General features: G+C 41.1%; 1 protein-coding gene across 1 annotated transcript in view; it reads right to left on the bottom strand.

Annotated features, from left to right (window-relative positions):
- Positions 1 to 15,728, bottom strand: part of Tnni3k (TNNI3 interacting kinase) — a 311,536-nt gene that overhangs the window by 166,791 nt on the left and 129,017 nt on the right. The window contains 4 exon segments of the mRNA XM_085835372.1: positions 9,796 to 9,945; positions 10,540 to 10,634; positions 14,639 to 14,743; positions 14,817 to 14,961. Coding sequence (XP_085691498.1) covers positions 9,796 to 9,945; positions 10,540 to 10,634; positions 14,639 to 14,743; positions 14,817 to 14,961 — 495 coding nt within the window.

Here is a 15,728-nt window from a genome sequence, read left to right as displayed (position 1 = left end):
GTGTGTGTGTGTGTGTGTCTGTGTGAGTGTCCAAATGCACCAAAGGTTGTCTCTCATTCCTTAGACACTTTCCTTGGTTTTTCAATTCAGGGTTGCTCATGTCCCTGGAGCTCACCAAGTAAAGTCTATCAGTTTCCAGGTATGCTCAGCACCCTTGGTTTGGGCAGCAAGCCCTAGTGAACCACTTGTCTGATGCTGGGGTCACAGGTGCACATGGCTATGCATGCCATTTTAAAGGGGATTCTGAGAATTGCATGCAAATCACCATGTTTACATGGCAAGCACCACCCATCCAGCCACCTCTCACCCCAAATTCAGGGAATTTTTACTGACTTCTTATGCTTCGGTTGCCCAGATGAGTCAAGGTACAACCACAGCTCTGTACCAGAGCAACTGACTCAGAGGAACATGACTTCCAACAATGACATGTGTGAGGTTAAGTCCAATGTCTCTGTGCACTTCTTTTCATACAAAATCTCATTTCCTGGAGGCTCTGAGAAGTGGAGTTAGATGGTCATTTCTGAAGTCTGCCTTTCCACAGCTTTGTTACCTGTAGAGGGTCTTGACTCTACACTGTCGATAAGACCAAAGGTGAAAAGAATCCCCAACTCACTGTGTCTTCTGATAACACAGCTCTGCTTTGAGACCAATCTGCCCTTTCACTTGCTCCTGCATCACAAGATGAAAATGCCACTCACCCTTCAGCACTAGTAGAGATTGGCAAGCATAAGCACTTGCTGTGAGATTGTGACCACTAAGACACCCCACTCTCCTTCCTCTATTCCTTCCCTCTCACTGCATCTCTTTGCTTTTTCTCTCACTTGACCATTGATCAAGCACCTTTCAGAAGCCAGCTCCTCATTCCTCCCACTGAAGCCTCTCTGACTGTTCAGTATTAGATAATGTCCATAAACACATTACTCATTACCCATTTCACCTGACTTTATTGACAGCAATTATCTCATTATTTCCCTCTTTCTTTTGGGGGGTGGTGGTGGTGGTTGGTCTGTCTCCTCATACTAGAACTATGACCTTAATCAGGCATGAAGATACTACCTGTATTTCTCATGGCTTCACCTCAGTTCTTGGCACAGCACCCACTGACTAGCTGCCAATGTATTTCTGATGAAGGGATAAATTAAAAGGTATAATACATTCATTATTGAAATCAAGCTGGTCCTCACTTTTACAGCAATGTTATTTAGCAGCAAAGTGAAATAATTGCATGCCTTGTTTACACCATATACATTATTTTAATTTTATTCAGCCAAGCTTTAGGTGGGAAAATAGAAGATGCTGAGTTGACATCTCAGCAATGTCCCACCATGACCTGTGTGGTCCAGCTAGGGAAGGGCTACAAGCTGAACTTGAAAGGTAAGGTGAGTTAACTAAGCCAAGAGAGGAAAAGATCCTGGCCAGGGTAACATGCCGTTCCAGTGTATTGAAATGGGAACCTGGGGGGGGGGTGTTCTGCAAGAGTCTTCTGCTTATTTACGTGACTAGGAGGTCTGTCTTAGTTGGCTTTGTTAACTTTACATAGCTTAGGGTTGTATATGAGGAAAGCATTAACTGAGGAGTCTAACTCAGATTGGTTTATGGGCATGTCTGCGAAGAATCGCCTAGATTATCAGTGATGCAGCAGGACCCAGATCACCATGAACAGCACCACTCTTACTGCAGTGTTTCTGGGCTGCACAAGAAAGCTAGCTAAGCAAGAACCTGGAAGCAAGGCAGAGAGCAAGCTCCACAAGTGTCCTGTGGCTTCTGCCTCCTGATTTCTGCTCTGATTTTCCTATAAAACTCACTAGCAAGGCATTCCCTGTTTGTATTTCTCTCAGCATTCTTATCCTCCAAGCTCTAATGGAAGTAGCTCGCTGATCTTTAAACACCCAGTGGTTCTCCCAGTACAGAATACAAATACTTCCACAGTCCTTAAATAAAACAGATTGGTCCACCAAGCACCACCCCACGCCTGGCACCAATTTCTCTCCTAGTGTCTTTTCTGTTGCTGTGATAAATCACTCCATTGAAAAGTCATGTAGAACAGAAGTTTGCTTGACTTTTACTTCTTAGGCCATAGCTGGTCACAGTGGGCTATGCACACAGGTCAATTTGACCCAGGCAATTCCTCAGTTGAGACTTCCCTCTCAGAGGACTCCAGGATGTGGTGTGTTAAAAATGAAAGCTGAAAATTGACAGAGACTCAGAAGTTAAGTCAGATATCCCTCTTATAGACATAGCTTCAGAGTCAACAGGATAACCATAATTAGTATTCCTGAAAACATTGTTCACAAGATGCCCTGTACTGGTCCCTGGAATAGATTGTCATGCCTGATGGCTCGTTCTTTACTGGTTTCATTTCAACAAGCATGCCCTGAACTTCTGTTAGGCATCAGTCACTGAGATTAAAGTTTCTGGAAGACAAAGACAGCCCCCAAACTTTTTATACAAAAGTTTGCAGTTAGTAAGGATAAGGTGTTTTAGGATGAAATGGAAAACAGATATATATGTGACAAAACAAAACATTCAAACTGGTATGTGTCGATGGTTGACATGTCACTCTTATGACAAAAGTAACTGCCCACAATGGTTGAGAAGCAGGAAATGCATGGGGCATGATATCAAGCAGGACTTTTTCCTGTAGGTGGCTGTGTGCTGAAAGCAGACTATAACTAGAGAAGTAGGCGTAAGTGATATTAAGAGAAAAATGAGTTAACAAGGTGTTAAGATGAATCAGGCAAGATATCAGAAGGGTTTGAAGTAACACAGTGGTGGTAAAAATAAAGAGGAAAGGATAGACTCAAAATATACTGAAGTGGATTGAGGGGACTTTTATTCAAATGGTCTGTGTGCTGGGGTAAGAAGGTGAGGGGGAAAAGGTCAAAGATACACACACACACATACACACAAACACACATATGTGTGTGTGTGTGTGTGTGTAAATGACACTGTGGATGGTGTCATCAGGTAGCAGAATGCATGAGGGATGCACAGTAGGAGCGTATTGATGAGGCTGATGGTCTCACATTGATCTCACACTCATGTGAGTGGTCACCTATTAGTGTGGTCCTCTGGAATCGGTAGGAATCTGAGCAAAGGTCTTCCTTAACAAGGCTTGAAAGCCCTGCCACGGTCAAGAGGATTAACATGCACAAAGAGATTTCATTACTGTCACACAGCCACATGGATCAGAATCATATTTTCAAATTATTTTAATGAAATTTTAAATAGGGATTATCAACTTTTGCTTTAGTCTTGATGTTTTAATGTTAGTAGTATGCTCTGAGCAACAAAAAAAAAAAAATGAGTAGTCTCATGACCTGGCAATTGCTTTTCTACTCTTAAGTTTTGTATAATGGGATCGCCAGGGACTGAAACCCCCTCAGTAGAGGCATCAAAGGCCTTCTCACATACTATATATGATTATTTCATATATATTAAAGCATACTGCAAATGATGAAAGACTATTTGCATCCAGGATCGATCATGTTCTAAACATGTCTCGTTCTCAGCTCCTGTCAGGATTTGGTAAAGTCAATGCTCATTGGTCGTCTTAGGTTTTAGGATAAAGCAGAGAGATATTGGGAGATATTCTTGTGCTCATTTGGTAATGAGGTGGCATGTGTGCTTCACACAGCCTCATTTTCCACTGTGTAGGCAAATGTCTGACCTCTGCAGTGAAGCAGAATTCTATCTACTCTCTGTGAACAGCTGTGCGTCTCAGACAGGCATGACTTAGCAGATAACTCCCAAAGTCTTCATAGTGGAAAGACAGCCCCTATTTCAAGGCCTCTGTAGGCAAGACATGGTGGCTCATCCCTGGATCCAAGACTTCGCAAGCTGCTGTTGAGAGGACTGCTTTGAGTTCTAGGCTGGTCTGGAGTAGAAATTGAGTTCCAGGGTAGTCTAGGCAACAGAATAAACCTCTTCCTCAATGAACCAAATGATGGGAAGTAGATTGCTTTGGTTGTTGGATCATACATTTATACAAATATACACTACATAGATATGACAAATGTGAGCTTTTGTCTCCCCAGTTTAAATATAACCCAATACTTATAGTAGCTATACTCCAGAAAATATTTGTATATAATAGCTATAGTAAGAATAAAATCTGTCCACTTAAATGATGGTTAGTATTATTACTTATATTTCAAAGAATAACTAAATATGTAAAGGGTAGTGAGTATAGAAATCCACACAGGTTTAAAATTCCATGTCAGGTTTTTATCAGCTCTTCCTTTTCCTCCCCATTGCTCCTGGTCCACTCTAGCATGCCACCCCAGGCTCACCAACCACACACCTGCTCTCCAGCTGCCTTAGAATTCAGCAAGGAAGCTATCTGAGGACTTCAGGACACATCAGTGAAAGTTTCCAGAATGGTTCATGAATCTACCACTTCTTCCCTCTATTCCTCCTCACCTTCATCCCTCAGCTACTTTTTATGGGCTACAATCTATAGGAAATCATGACTATGAAATTTCATTACTCAGTTAGAGAGGACGTGATAGCACACTTAGTATAAATAATTCATGTCCAGCTCCCCTTGTCAGAAAGAATAAACAAAGCATGTATCTCAGGACAAGAGCCTCAAGTTTTATTGTTTTGCTCACTTACTCCTAATTCTCCAACCCCAGCTTCCTGTCACTGTAAATTATGGCACCTCTGCTACATATAAATATTGCATTGTGGGTAATTAAATATTGGGGTAGAAGCTTTTGTAAATTACTTTAACTGGTGTCAGCGCTGAAGCAAATCAGGAGTTTTTAGTTCTGTTTCTAGTTTGGGTTATTTTCTGACCCTGAACAGCCTGACATAAAAGAGTGCTCTCCTTTGTCCAAGGCAGCCTTTCAAATCTAACTGCCAGACAAGCCACTGAGCTATGGGTTCAATTCTAATTGCCTGTGATCTTTTCATTTAGCAGTTTCATCTTTAATGATCGTGTAAGTCTATGTGCAGATCTTTACAATGGTTTTTCCATACTGCTTCTTAGGGCAGAGGATTTGAACATAACCAGGCTGCTAGCTACTTCTTCAGGACAATTTAAAATTGATTCACATAAGTCCTTTGTGCCCCAGGGAAAGGACAGAGTGAATCCAAGAGAGACTGGATCCTTTCCTTCACTTTCAGTCGGAATTGTAGGGAAAGCTGGAGGAACACTCTAAATACTGTAAAATTGGGGCTTGTTGCAATCTAGCTAAATATGGCTAGTTCTCAAACAGTAGACTTCAGTGCAGAACTGAGGTGAGCAGGCAACATCTTCCCAAGATTAATTTTTGTCTCCGTGTGTTAAAAGGTTCGTGTAAGTAGACAACATTCATCCTGCATGGTCCTATAAAACCAGGGTGAGTCAACTTTTCAGGGAATATTCAAAAAGTACAACTTACTATTCTAGACCCTTAAAGCACTTCTGAAGTTACTATATCAGAATAGTGAAGTGAAGGTTGGCTAAAATTTAGCTGGGGTAAGCTAAAATGTGTGCTTTAGGGCCATTAAGACACATATGGCATTGAGAAGGATGAACTACGCTGTTCTAGTCTGAGGGTAGTCTTAGATGATATAGCCAGGGTGCTCAGGGCCTTGTCATTGCCACATGATGTTGTCATCCACAAAGTCCATGCTTGGGAATTGTACAACTGAGTGACAGAAGCATCACAAAATAATCTCTCATGGTATTTGAAGTAAGTTGGGGTTTTGTGTTGGGCCATATTCTTAAATTCCTTTGGTCAGACTTCCCTAACTAATATAAGTGTCCTTTCAAACAAAGAGACCCCATCTGTGAAGTCCCTGTCTAGCTTCTCTTTCCTGGGGTAAGGCAGGTACATTCTGAATGACATCTATCCTGCTCTGTAGAGAGAACTCTGCATGGACCTCACTGTTTCTTCAACTTCCTCTTCATTTGCGCATGGAAGAGTCCATTTCTAAAGCTATCAATTAACTTGGAGATCCCTTCTCCAAGGGACAAATGATAGCATATCTTTATTGAAAACAAACAGAAACTTCTTCCCACTGACAGTAATAACAAGGCTGTGTCAGTCTTCCCAGAGTGCACGAAAATGATGCCAGAGAATGGTAGCAACAATGGTCTGATTCGCTTTGCCTCCGAACATATGCAAGCCATCCATCTGTCTCCTGGGCACTAACATTCAGCTTGTTAAAGTTCACAGTAATTATGGAAATCCATGCTGGTGCCTGGAGAATCAGTTGGACAAACAGAGATAAGAGATGGAGACCAGGGCTAGAGAAATGAGTGGGCAGACCCTCTGAACTACAGGGTTTCTGCTGTCCGTTGCTAAGGAGGCAGCACCGTAATTCATTGTTTTGTGAGGAGTGGATTCCAACAGAAAATAAAATAAATAAAGCCAGAGTTATACTATCACTCTCAATCAACTAAAGGCAAGGAAAGCGAGGTTCTGTGAAGAGCTAGCTGCAGCAGCAACTTCAGAGCTGCTTCCTCGATATGAATGCTGGGTAAAGGCTGCTTCACTGACGATCACAGCCCTTGAGAAAGGGCTGTCTGAGCATGCATGAACAAATTTGCTGTGCAGAGCAAAAAGAACCTAGTGAGGTCTTCCAAGCTTTAAACTGTGGGAGATTTCTCTACTGGCACTTAAAGATGGAGTTACTTGGAGCTTTTTAACAAGAAGTAGAAAGCTTTGGTATCTTATGGAGGTGCATGCATATCCATCAAGGGACATGCTATACACTCACAAGTGAGTTCTGAAAGCTCTAAACGGAAATGTGTCCAAATGCCCGTGGACAGAAGAATAAGTGGAATGAGTTGTGATACTGCCTCAAAACCTTCCACTAAGCAGCCATATGAATTGCGGCCTGCAGTTGCCTGCAGAGAGAAGGGTTGATCTCACAAGTTGTTGGACAACAGGAACTAGATACAGTGACATATACCACAACACAAGTCCATTAGTCAGTGAAGGAAGCTGTGGCAGCTCCTTGGGGGAAGGGATTAGAAGAGATTATCAGGAGTGTTTCTGGGGCTTGGGTGCTGTGAAAGGTTTTCATTGGCTTCTGGGTGGGTGTAGGAATCTGTTTAGCTATGTGGATGCAGCTTGTGTAAGGATATAAAGTGTTTGCTGTTTCACCACTATTTTACTGACTCTCCTGTATAAAAGGAATCCCACATCATTTTTTTTTTTTCACTAGCGAACTTCAGGCTTGTGTATTTTTCTGTCTCTCTGTATCTAAGCTTACAGTAGTTCCGCATTTCATCCTTCAAACTCCATCTCTCTTCTCCTTAATGGACTTCACCCTATTCAGGCACAAAACCTTCTAGATCAACTTTGTAGCTGAGATAGCCTACCGCTTGGTAATTTTGTGTGCCAGTGCAATCTTTAAGGATTCTCACACTTAAAAGAAAATGAGAAACTTATTTTACATATACTTTAAATATCTTAAATTTCAAAGAGGAAACTGGATTAGAGGATAAAATTGGGAAGGTGATGGAAGAGCTGTGCAAAGGAGAGAACCCAGGGAAGGACAAGGAAAGCTAAAGGCCATTAGGAAAATTATATGGAAGCCTACTGCTATAGAAGCTTTCTAAATTATCTACATATATGGAAGGGGTCTAAATGAAATCATCAAATTCACGTCTCATGCCACCAAGTAAAACCTCAAGTGCCAGAAACTTGTTATATTTTGTTGAGCCGTTGGATACTACCACAGTGTATTGCCAAGATTATTGGTTATTTTTCATGGCATGGGAAGGCCAGATGGGTGAAGAGAGTGCTGACTCATGTCATACAACCTGAGGAAATCAAGTTATCACCCAACTAGAAGCTTCATATTTCTGACTGGCTTTCCTGGTATAAGGTGCTCTACTGGAGAAGAAAGCTAATCACCAATTCACCCACCTATAAACCCTGTGACCTGCCTGCAAGATATACTGGCTCAGTAGTGGTACAAATGTTATAGGAGTGATCATTCACTTTTTGATTAGATTTAAGACCCATTCTGTGACATGGAACCCATATCTGACACTGCTTAAGTGACCAGGAATCTGATACTAGATGGGTCATGGGCTCAGGGAAACCCCACTACTGTTATTTGGCTCAAGAGACATGGTAATACAACAGTTTCTAATAGCATACTGCTACACACATGGATTGATGCACATCATGGATTCAGTGCACATCACTGAAGCTTCTTGAGGCAGTAGATTGAAATTAAGACGCATCCACGAACTGGATATTGTACAGAGCATGAGAGAATTGAGTACGGAATGGAATGTATTTATCAAATCCCTTGCCTCACATCTCTGGGACCTATTCATCAAGGGGTTGGGGGGTAGAAAGAGTGTAAAGCAGAGAAATGAGGGGTGATTCCAAGGAAAAGAATTGACACACATATGAATTCAGAGATTATCGCAGCTCACACAAGACCTGTGATTCAAGCCAGGCAGGTCTCAGAACATAGAAGAGGAAGTAGACACAGGGTTCTACCCCTAAGCAAGAAGCTATTTACAATTGATACATTGCAGCAAAGGGGAAATGGGTTTTCTATAATGGAGTATCACTGGGTTTATCAACCACACTCCAAGATAGATCTCACACTATTTACTGCCCACCACTGTGCATGACACAAAATTATCATGCCTATTAGGTAAACTCTTTTAGTGTATGCCAACAGCCCTTTGGGTTCCACCAAACCAAAAGTCAGGGATGGCATCACATCCCATTGGACACTTAGAGACGTCCTTACATGACATGTATATCTGATGTTTTCATCAATTTATTTGAAAATGTCATAGTTTATGACTTTATTTTGTTCTGTAGCTATAAAATCTTCACAAAACTATTAACATATTAGACTATCATATTTCAATAACCTAAATCTGTGTTTTTGGGTCATGGTTGCTCAATTTAGCTCTGGAATAAACTCTCTCTTATTCCTTTTAAAGTGAAACCTGTGTGTTTTGTGTCATATCTCCCTTGTTTTATAACACAGAAATCCTTAGCAGAGTTTAAACTGACAAATGTTCTCTCTTTCATATACATACATAAACACAGAAATACATATATATGTATAATATATAAATACATACACACAGAAATACATATATACACACATACATACACACATACATATATATAATACATAAATATATATACATATAAATATATATATATACATGCATTCACACATAATACATATATATAATACATAAATACATACACACATAAACACATATACATATACACACATACCTTCACACATAAATACACACATAATATATATAATACATAAATGCATATACATATAAATACATATGTATACACACATATACACACATAGTACATATATATAATACATAAGTACATACACACGAAATACATATATACATATACACACATACATACATAAATACATATATATAATACACAAATGCATATACACATGAATATACATATGCACACACATATATAATACATACATATATAACATAGATCAACATTTTCTTTAAGATATAAAAACCAACTCTAAACCACTCTGCTATGGTCACTTATCTCTGTCTTGTTTATCTAGAGCTTAGAATTAAAGCAGCCCAGTCCTTTTTCAGCATCAATGCTAAGAATGAATCGGCTCATTTACAGTCCAAAAGTTGCTTTCTCTAATAATGGCCTGCTGGATTCTGATTCAAGTCCCCAGAGCCTTACACACAATTTACAGAGGAAGTGGAAGGGTTCATGTCATATAAGCACAGAAATTACTGATGCATTGACATAATCTATGCACATGGTTCACTGTGTCGCTGCAGAGATGCGATGATTAAAAACATACCTTTCTCATAAGCCCACATCAAACATGTCTGCTCATCTTTTTCACCACTAGACCTGCTGGGATCACAAGCAACTAGATTCATATCTGCACCATTATCCAGTAGGAACTGAACCAGGCGGATGTGGCCATGGTAGCAAGCAGAGTGTAATCCTGTGATGGAAAAGAACAAAAGGAGGAAAAGAAGAAAAGACGCTTTGATGTCAAAAGAGTCACCCCACAAACAGGGTTGTTTGCAGAGATACAAATCCCTAATTGCAGTGCAATGAAGAGTTAATCTTATTACTGAGAAAACAGGTAATATATTCAGCAATAGAGGGACTCTAGTCTGGACCACCTTCCATACTGACTATATTAACTTGGTGTGTTTTAATTTTTCATTCCTCTTTCTACAATAATTATCAAGAACAAATATTGCCTTTACAAAGATAGTAATAAAGACTTCAATGAGTATTTTTCTTGAGCACCACACCAAGGGCAGATAAATGCCATGATCATCAACCTACTGTGATGGAGGGAACACAGGGTGCAAAGATTGTATGCAGGTTTGAACACAACAGGGAGACTGGACAGTCCCTGGGGAAACTCAATTGCTTTTTAATATTGCCATTTACCATTAATTCTAGATGATTCTAATTGATAAAAACACCGCATCCACTGGGGCCTGACCATTATCAGCCTCTAGGCTCAACACCGGTTTTGAGAACTGACAGTCACGGGTAGACATGATGTTCCCAGCAGTCTTACCTGTGTGCCCATCTCTTCCTCGATGGTTAATGTTCACAGCATTCTGATCAAGAAGGAATTTGACCAGGTCAATGTTCTTGCCATAGGTACAAGCACTGTAGAAGCAGAAAATAAGGAAGAGAGCTTCCTATATGCTGAGTCATGTCTCCACAGAAGTCCTATATCCCAGAATTCTACTATAGACTCTATTTAGAAATATTGCCTTCTAAGACATAGTGGAAATGCAGTAGGGTCATTACAGTAGATCCTAACCCAATCTGGTTGATGACTTTATGGGAAATGGAACTTGGGGTAAAGATGACACAGGCAGAAGGCTGAATACAGGAAAGCAGAGGAATGGTGATAATCTTCAATCTAAAAGGAGCATTTGTACAGGAGACCAAAGTTGTCAGTATATTGTATATCTGAAAATGTGAAATGGTGTATTGCTGTTGTTTAGATTGCCCAGGATGTGTCCTTATGGGAACCATAAGAAATGATACAAATTAATTAATACAAATTAATGAATCCAGGACAATCCAGAGAGAGAGACAGAGACAGCGACAGAGACAGAGATAGACAGAGAGAGACAGAGAAAGACAGAGAGACAGAGACAGACAGAGAGACAGAGACAGACAGAGAGACAGAGACAGACAGACAGAGAGAGTTAAACACACAGAGAAACAGAAGCAGAGAGGCAGAGACAGTCATAGACAGAGACAGAAGGAAGGGGGGGGGAGAGAAAAGGAGCTGAGAGGAGGTAACAGGGCTCCTGTGAGTGCTGCTTACCAAGGGCAACAGAACCACACATTAAACATCTGGAGCAAACAAAGATTTGTATGAAATTATTAGTATTTTGAGCAAGTGTTCTCATTGTTGTCAGTTCACCTTTAACCTAGCAGATCCGTGCAAGACAATCAAATGTGTATTACAGACAAACTTTTGTCAAATTGAGGTAACAGTCTGAAATTAATCCCCAGGAAAATGACCCAGATCTGTCAAAGGCTTCTGTGACCAGAGAGTTGGTGCTCGCCAGAGAGTAGGTGCTCCAGGTTGTCCCTGTTCAGGGAGCATGCTTACACCTCCTCCAGGGATCTGGAGTATGATCGGGACTCTGAGCCTGAGGTTTTATTTTATCCTCTCTACTTGTGTCATGCTGTTGAAATTTCATGCTATGGATCTGTAACACACACACCCCGTGGAGCATGCTCATGATCAGCTCTTCCCAGGTGGAAGTAACACTGGCATATTTAAGGACCCCAAACAATTAATATTTTTATAGATGAATTTAACATCTTTGAACTACTTAGATGGAATTTTGACTTCATGTGTTTCCTGCGAAAGCTGAGATCCATGGGGGAAGGGTTTGTGTAAGGCAGACATGTGGCCCGTGGGATACCTGCCTTGTAGCTGGGGCAGGAGCAACTTACAGGAGCAAGGGCTCTTTTTGGCTCACAGTTAAAGAGAGAAGAGTTTGTTATGCAGGGAAGGCAAGCAGCAGAACCTGGGGCAGCAGATCAGCCAGGGCTGCCGTCAGGAAGTAAAGGGAGACAGGCTGGCTCCACTAGTTTTCTTCCCTTGTGCATTTTATAGACCTGGAAACTGCCACTCACTTTCAAGACTGTCTCCCCTTCCCCGCTGCTAAGCTCTTCTAGATACATCCCCACATCCAGGGTTAATTTTGGATCCAGTCTAATCTGACTAATTTTAAATTGAGTCAGGAAGAAAATAAAGATTAAGCAATGATAATTGGCTTTTGTTTTGAACAAGCAAGTGTCAGAAATGCCCCCCCTCTCCTGCAATTGGCCTCTACAGAAAATGGTCACTCTTGCAATCCTCCAAAACCCTAGGAAGCTGAGGCTTCCTCATATAGCATATGGATCAGCACCCATCCAACCGTGGCTAGAGGAAGAGAGCAGGGACTCAGTTCTAGTAGAGGCAGTCTCCTGCATCTCACTACTTCTTCCTCCTGGGATGGCCTTGAGGAAGCCATTCTTAATGAAACTGCCCTGTGTGACAAATAATTGCCCACTTCTTCCTGGTGTCAGTAGGATGGCACACATAGCAGTGTGTGTGCTGGTGGACACACTTCTGGTCACCTTCACACTTCACAGAAGGGCTTCTGTAAGGAGATAAGTGATCCTAGTGTGTTAATGTTTCTACTTCCATCAACAGAGGGCAGGTCTGCAGTAAGTCTTCCTTGAATGACTCACCGGGTTAATAAATCGATAATCATCACTATCTTGGTAAAATGGTTCCTTATCACCTTCAACTATTTACATTGGAAGTTGAACTGCAATGTTACCCATTAAATATAGTTCATTGTCCAAGTTGCTTTATTAGTACTTTCAAAACAACTAGTTATAGGACTTGGCAGGTCAAAAACATATATTGGTATATACATGTGTGTGTTTATGTGACTATACCTAGATATGTACATGTGTGTATATATGTATGCATGTATGTATAGATGTATGTGTTCATATGTATACATACATATATGCATGTGTATATGCTTATCCATGTGTGTGGATACACACACATACATATATACACATATGCATGCACACATGCACATACACACATATGCATGCACACATGCACATACACACATATGCATGCACACACACATACACACACACACACACACACACACACACACATTCTATCATGGTTATGTTATATTGTAGACCTGACTGTATGAATAAATCCTTGGGGTGTAAGTGAGTTACACCTTTGCACGTGCCTGTGAGTATTTTCCCAGAGAGGTTTAACCTCTCCTGAATGTAGGTGGCAGTGTCCCATGTGCAGTGTCCTAGACTAAACACAGAAAGGGAAAGGAGGTGCTAGCAGCGTGGTAGCCCTCACCTCTGATGCCTGGCTGCCCATGTAAGGCAAACAGCTGCCCAGTCTCCAGCTATCATGCCATTCATACCTTGCCGTACTGTGTCTCCTCAGACTGTGAGACAGAATAGAACCTCCCTGCTTGTTGCTCCATGTGAGCTTTTTATTTGGCCATAGCAACAAGGGAAGTAGTTAATAGATAATTAGATTTGCTTCAATTTCAAAAGATTTCTGAAGTTAAATGTGATAATGTACACAATAACCTGGAGTATGGTCTCTGATTCCTCCCTAGGTGGTAGTTTCCTTAACTTTCCTTTCTTTGTAATGGATTTGATTGTTAAAAAAACAAGCCACCCTGCAAACCCATATTATATCTGAAGGTTTGATGCCTGATATAGAAGTGCAGGGTTAATGTTACTTTAGGATCAAAGAGTCTTTTACTTTTCTATTATTCGCCAATGCAAACCAAACAATACACAGACAACAGATCAGCCTGGAGTATGGTTTTTAGAAGTTGCAAATTAGCTGAGAAATATGTGATGTCTAAGCTAGTCAAAGTTTATTAAGTTCAAATTATTTTTGTAGCAAAATAACAACCCTTTCCAAGCAAGGGCTCCTAATGTTGTGAAGCACCTACTTCCTCCTAGAAAGCTTAGGAGCTGCTGTGGCTCCCGGATCAGCAGCCCCTTGCTTCATTCATGGGGTGCATCTTTCCCAATCCCAGCTGATCTTTCAGGGCACTTCGCTAAGCATACTGGAAAAGGTTTTTATGGATTCCAAGAAAAGAGCTACATCCTGGGTATCCCAATACCATCCTAACTAGGCTTTTAGCAGCTGGCAGATGGATATCTTGGGTAGACACATTTGCACATAAGGTTTAAGAAAGTGAGGGAGAAAGTGTCGCATTTGATGTTGATGAATCCTAGTAATGAGATTCTTGTCAGAGAGAGCATACAGCTCCTCATGGCAGCTTTTCAGAGAGTGAGTAGCAATATGCTTACAGATGTTGATAGGCCTGTTGCCTTGGCAACATCAGTCCATGTCTTTGTGGCTCCAGCCAGAAAAGCAGCATCTGGAGACAGATCCATTTGCTGATGGAAGCACCTGCTTCAACATTGCCTTTCTGTGCCCAGCCAGGCTTTTCTTCTGCCCTACCTGTGTGCTCACTTTCTGACTTCAACATCTGTCACTGTTTGTTATGGCTTTGTATACATGACTTGGGGTGCTGAGTGGTGTCAGCCAAACTCAGTGTCTGGCACAAAGAGATATTCTCTACCTGTGAAAAGCTGTCTCGCTGAAGATGTTTTCCTTAGTCAGACTTTCAGTTCCTGTTACGTGGACAATTTCCTTGGCAACTTCAAAATTTCCATTGTAGCATGCCCTGGATGGGAAGAAGATACTTTAATAAGCAAAAGGACATGAGTTGGACATGATAAATGCTAAGGCATACTCACAGGTGCAAAGGAGTGTCACCATAGATGTTAATGACATGAGGCTGAACCTCCAAGTCACTCTGGAGCAAGTAGGTCACTATATTGTGGTGTCCAAATCGAGAACAGAAATGTAGAGGGACATGGTCTTCATTGTCCTGAGCGTTCACTGCCATTGATAAAAAAGCACAGATATGTCATCTGGAATCCATTCTTTCTTACCCTTCATATGTATACTGTCGTGTGCTTTGCCTACATGCCCAAGATACTCTTGGAAATTGCCAGTTACTGTTTATAATAGAGGAAGCTTAAGTGCAACCAATGTGAAAAGTTAAACTTCTATTTTATTGTCTATTATCATATCAAGCAGGCTTTTTTTTAGTGCTCGTAATTCTATGGACTACAGCTAATCAAATTTGTCTTGCAGTGGTGTAGTCATTTTGGTCTCTTTCCCATAAGTATCCATTCCAAACTGACTCCCTTTTTCATCTGACTGATGTTCAATTAAACTTTGAAAAGTCCTTGACTGTTGAGAAGGTCAGTGGACATAGACCTTTGCTGCTAAACCTGTGGAACTGAGTTCTCTCCCCAGGCTCCACATGGTAAAAGGAAAAAAAAAAAACTGACTCTTATATGTTGTTCTCTGGCCTCCTCAACATAAGCTTCTGTACATTCCATGCCCAATATGCAAATCTCATCTAGATCACTAAACCCAGTCATGCTGATTCAGTGGGTGGAGGTGACAGCCAGTCATCTGAAAGTTTAGGGCGCTGTACAGGAGGTGCTGTACCCCTCAGCTGAGAAACTTGGCACTATTTTATACTAATAGAGAAGCATTTCAGAGGAGGATGCTTAACTGGATCTCTGTCTTTTTCTCTTAACCATACAGCTTTATAAGTATCTGAAGATTCTGTGTGGAACCTGAATATGTGAATT

Source organism: Mus caroli, unplaced genomic scaffold (genome assembly GCF_978045245.1).
Source record: "Mus caroli unplaced genomic scaffold, Mus_caroli_1 scaffold_3, whole genome shotgun sequence".
NCBI classification, from domain to species: domain Eukaryota; kingdom Metazoa; phylum Chordata; class Mammalia; order Rodentia; family Muridae; genus Mus; species Mus caroli.
The sequence above is the reverse complement of the archived record's forward strand: the minus strand, read 5'-3'. Positions and strand labels throughout refer to the sequence as shown.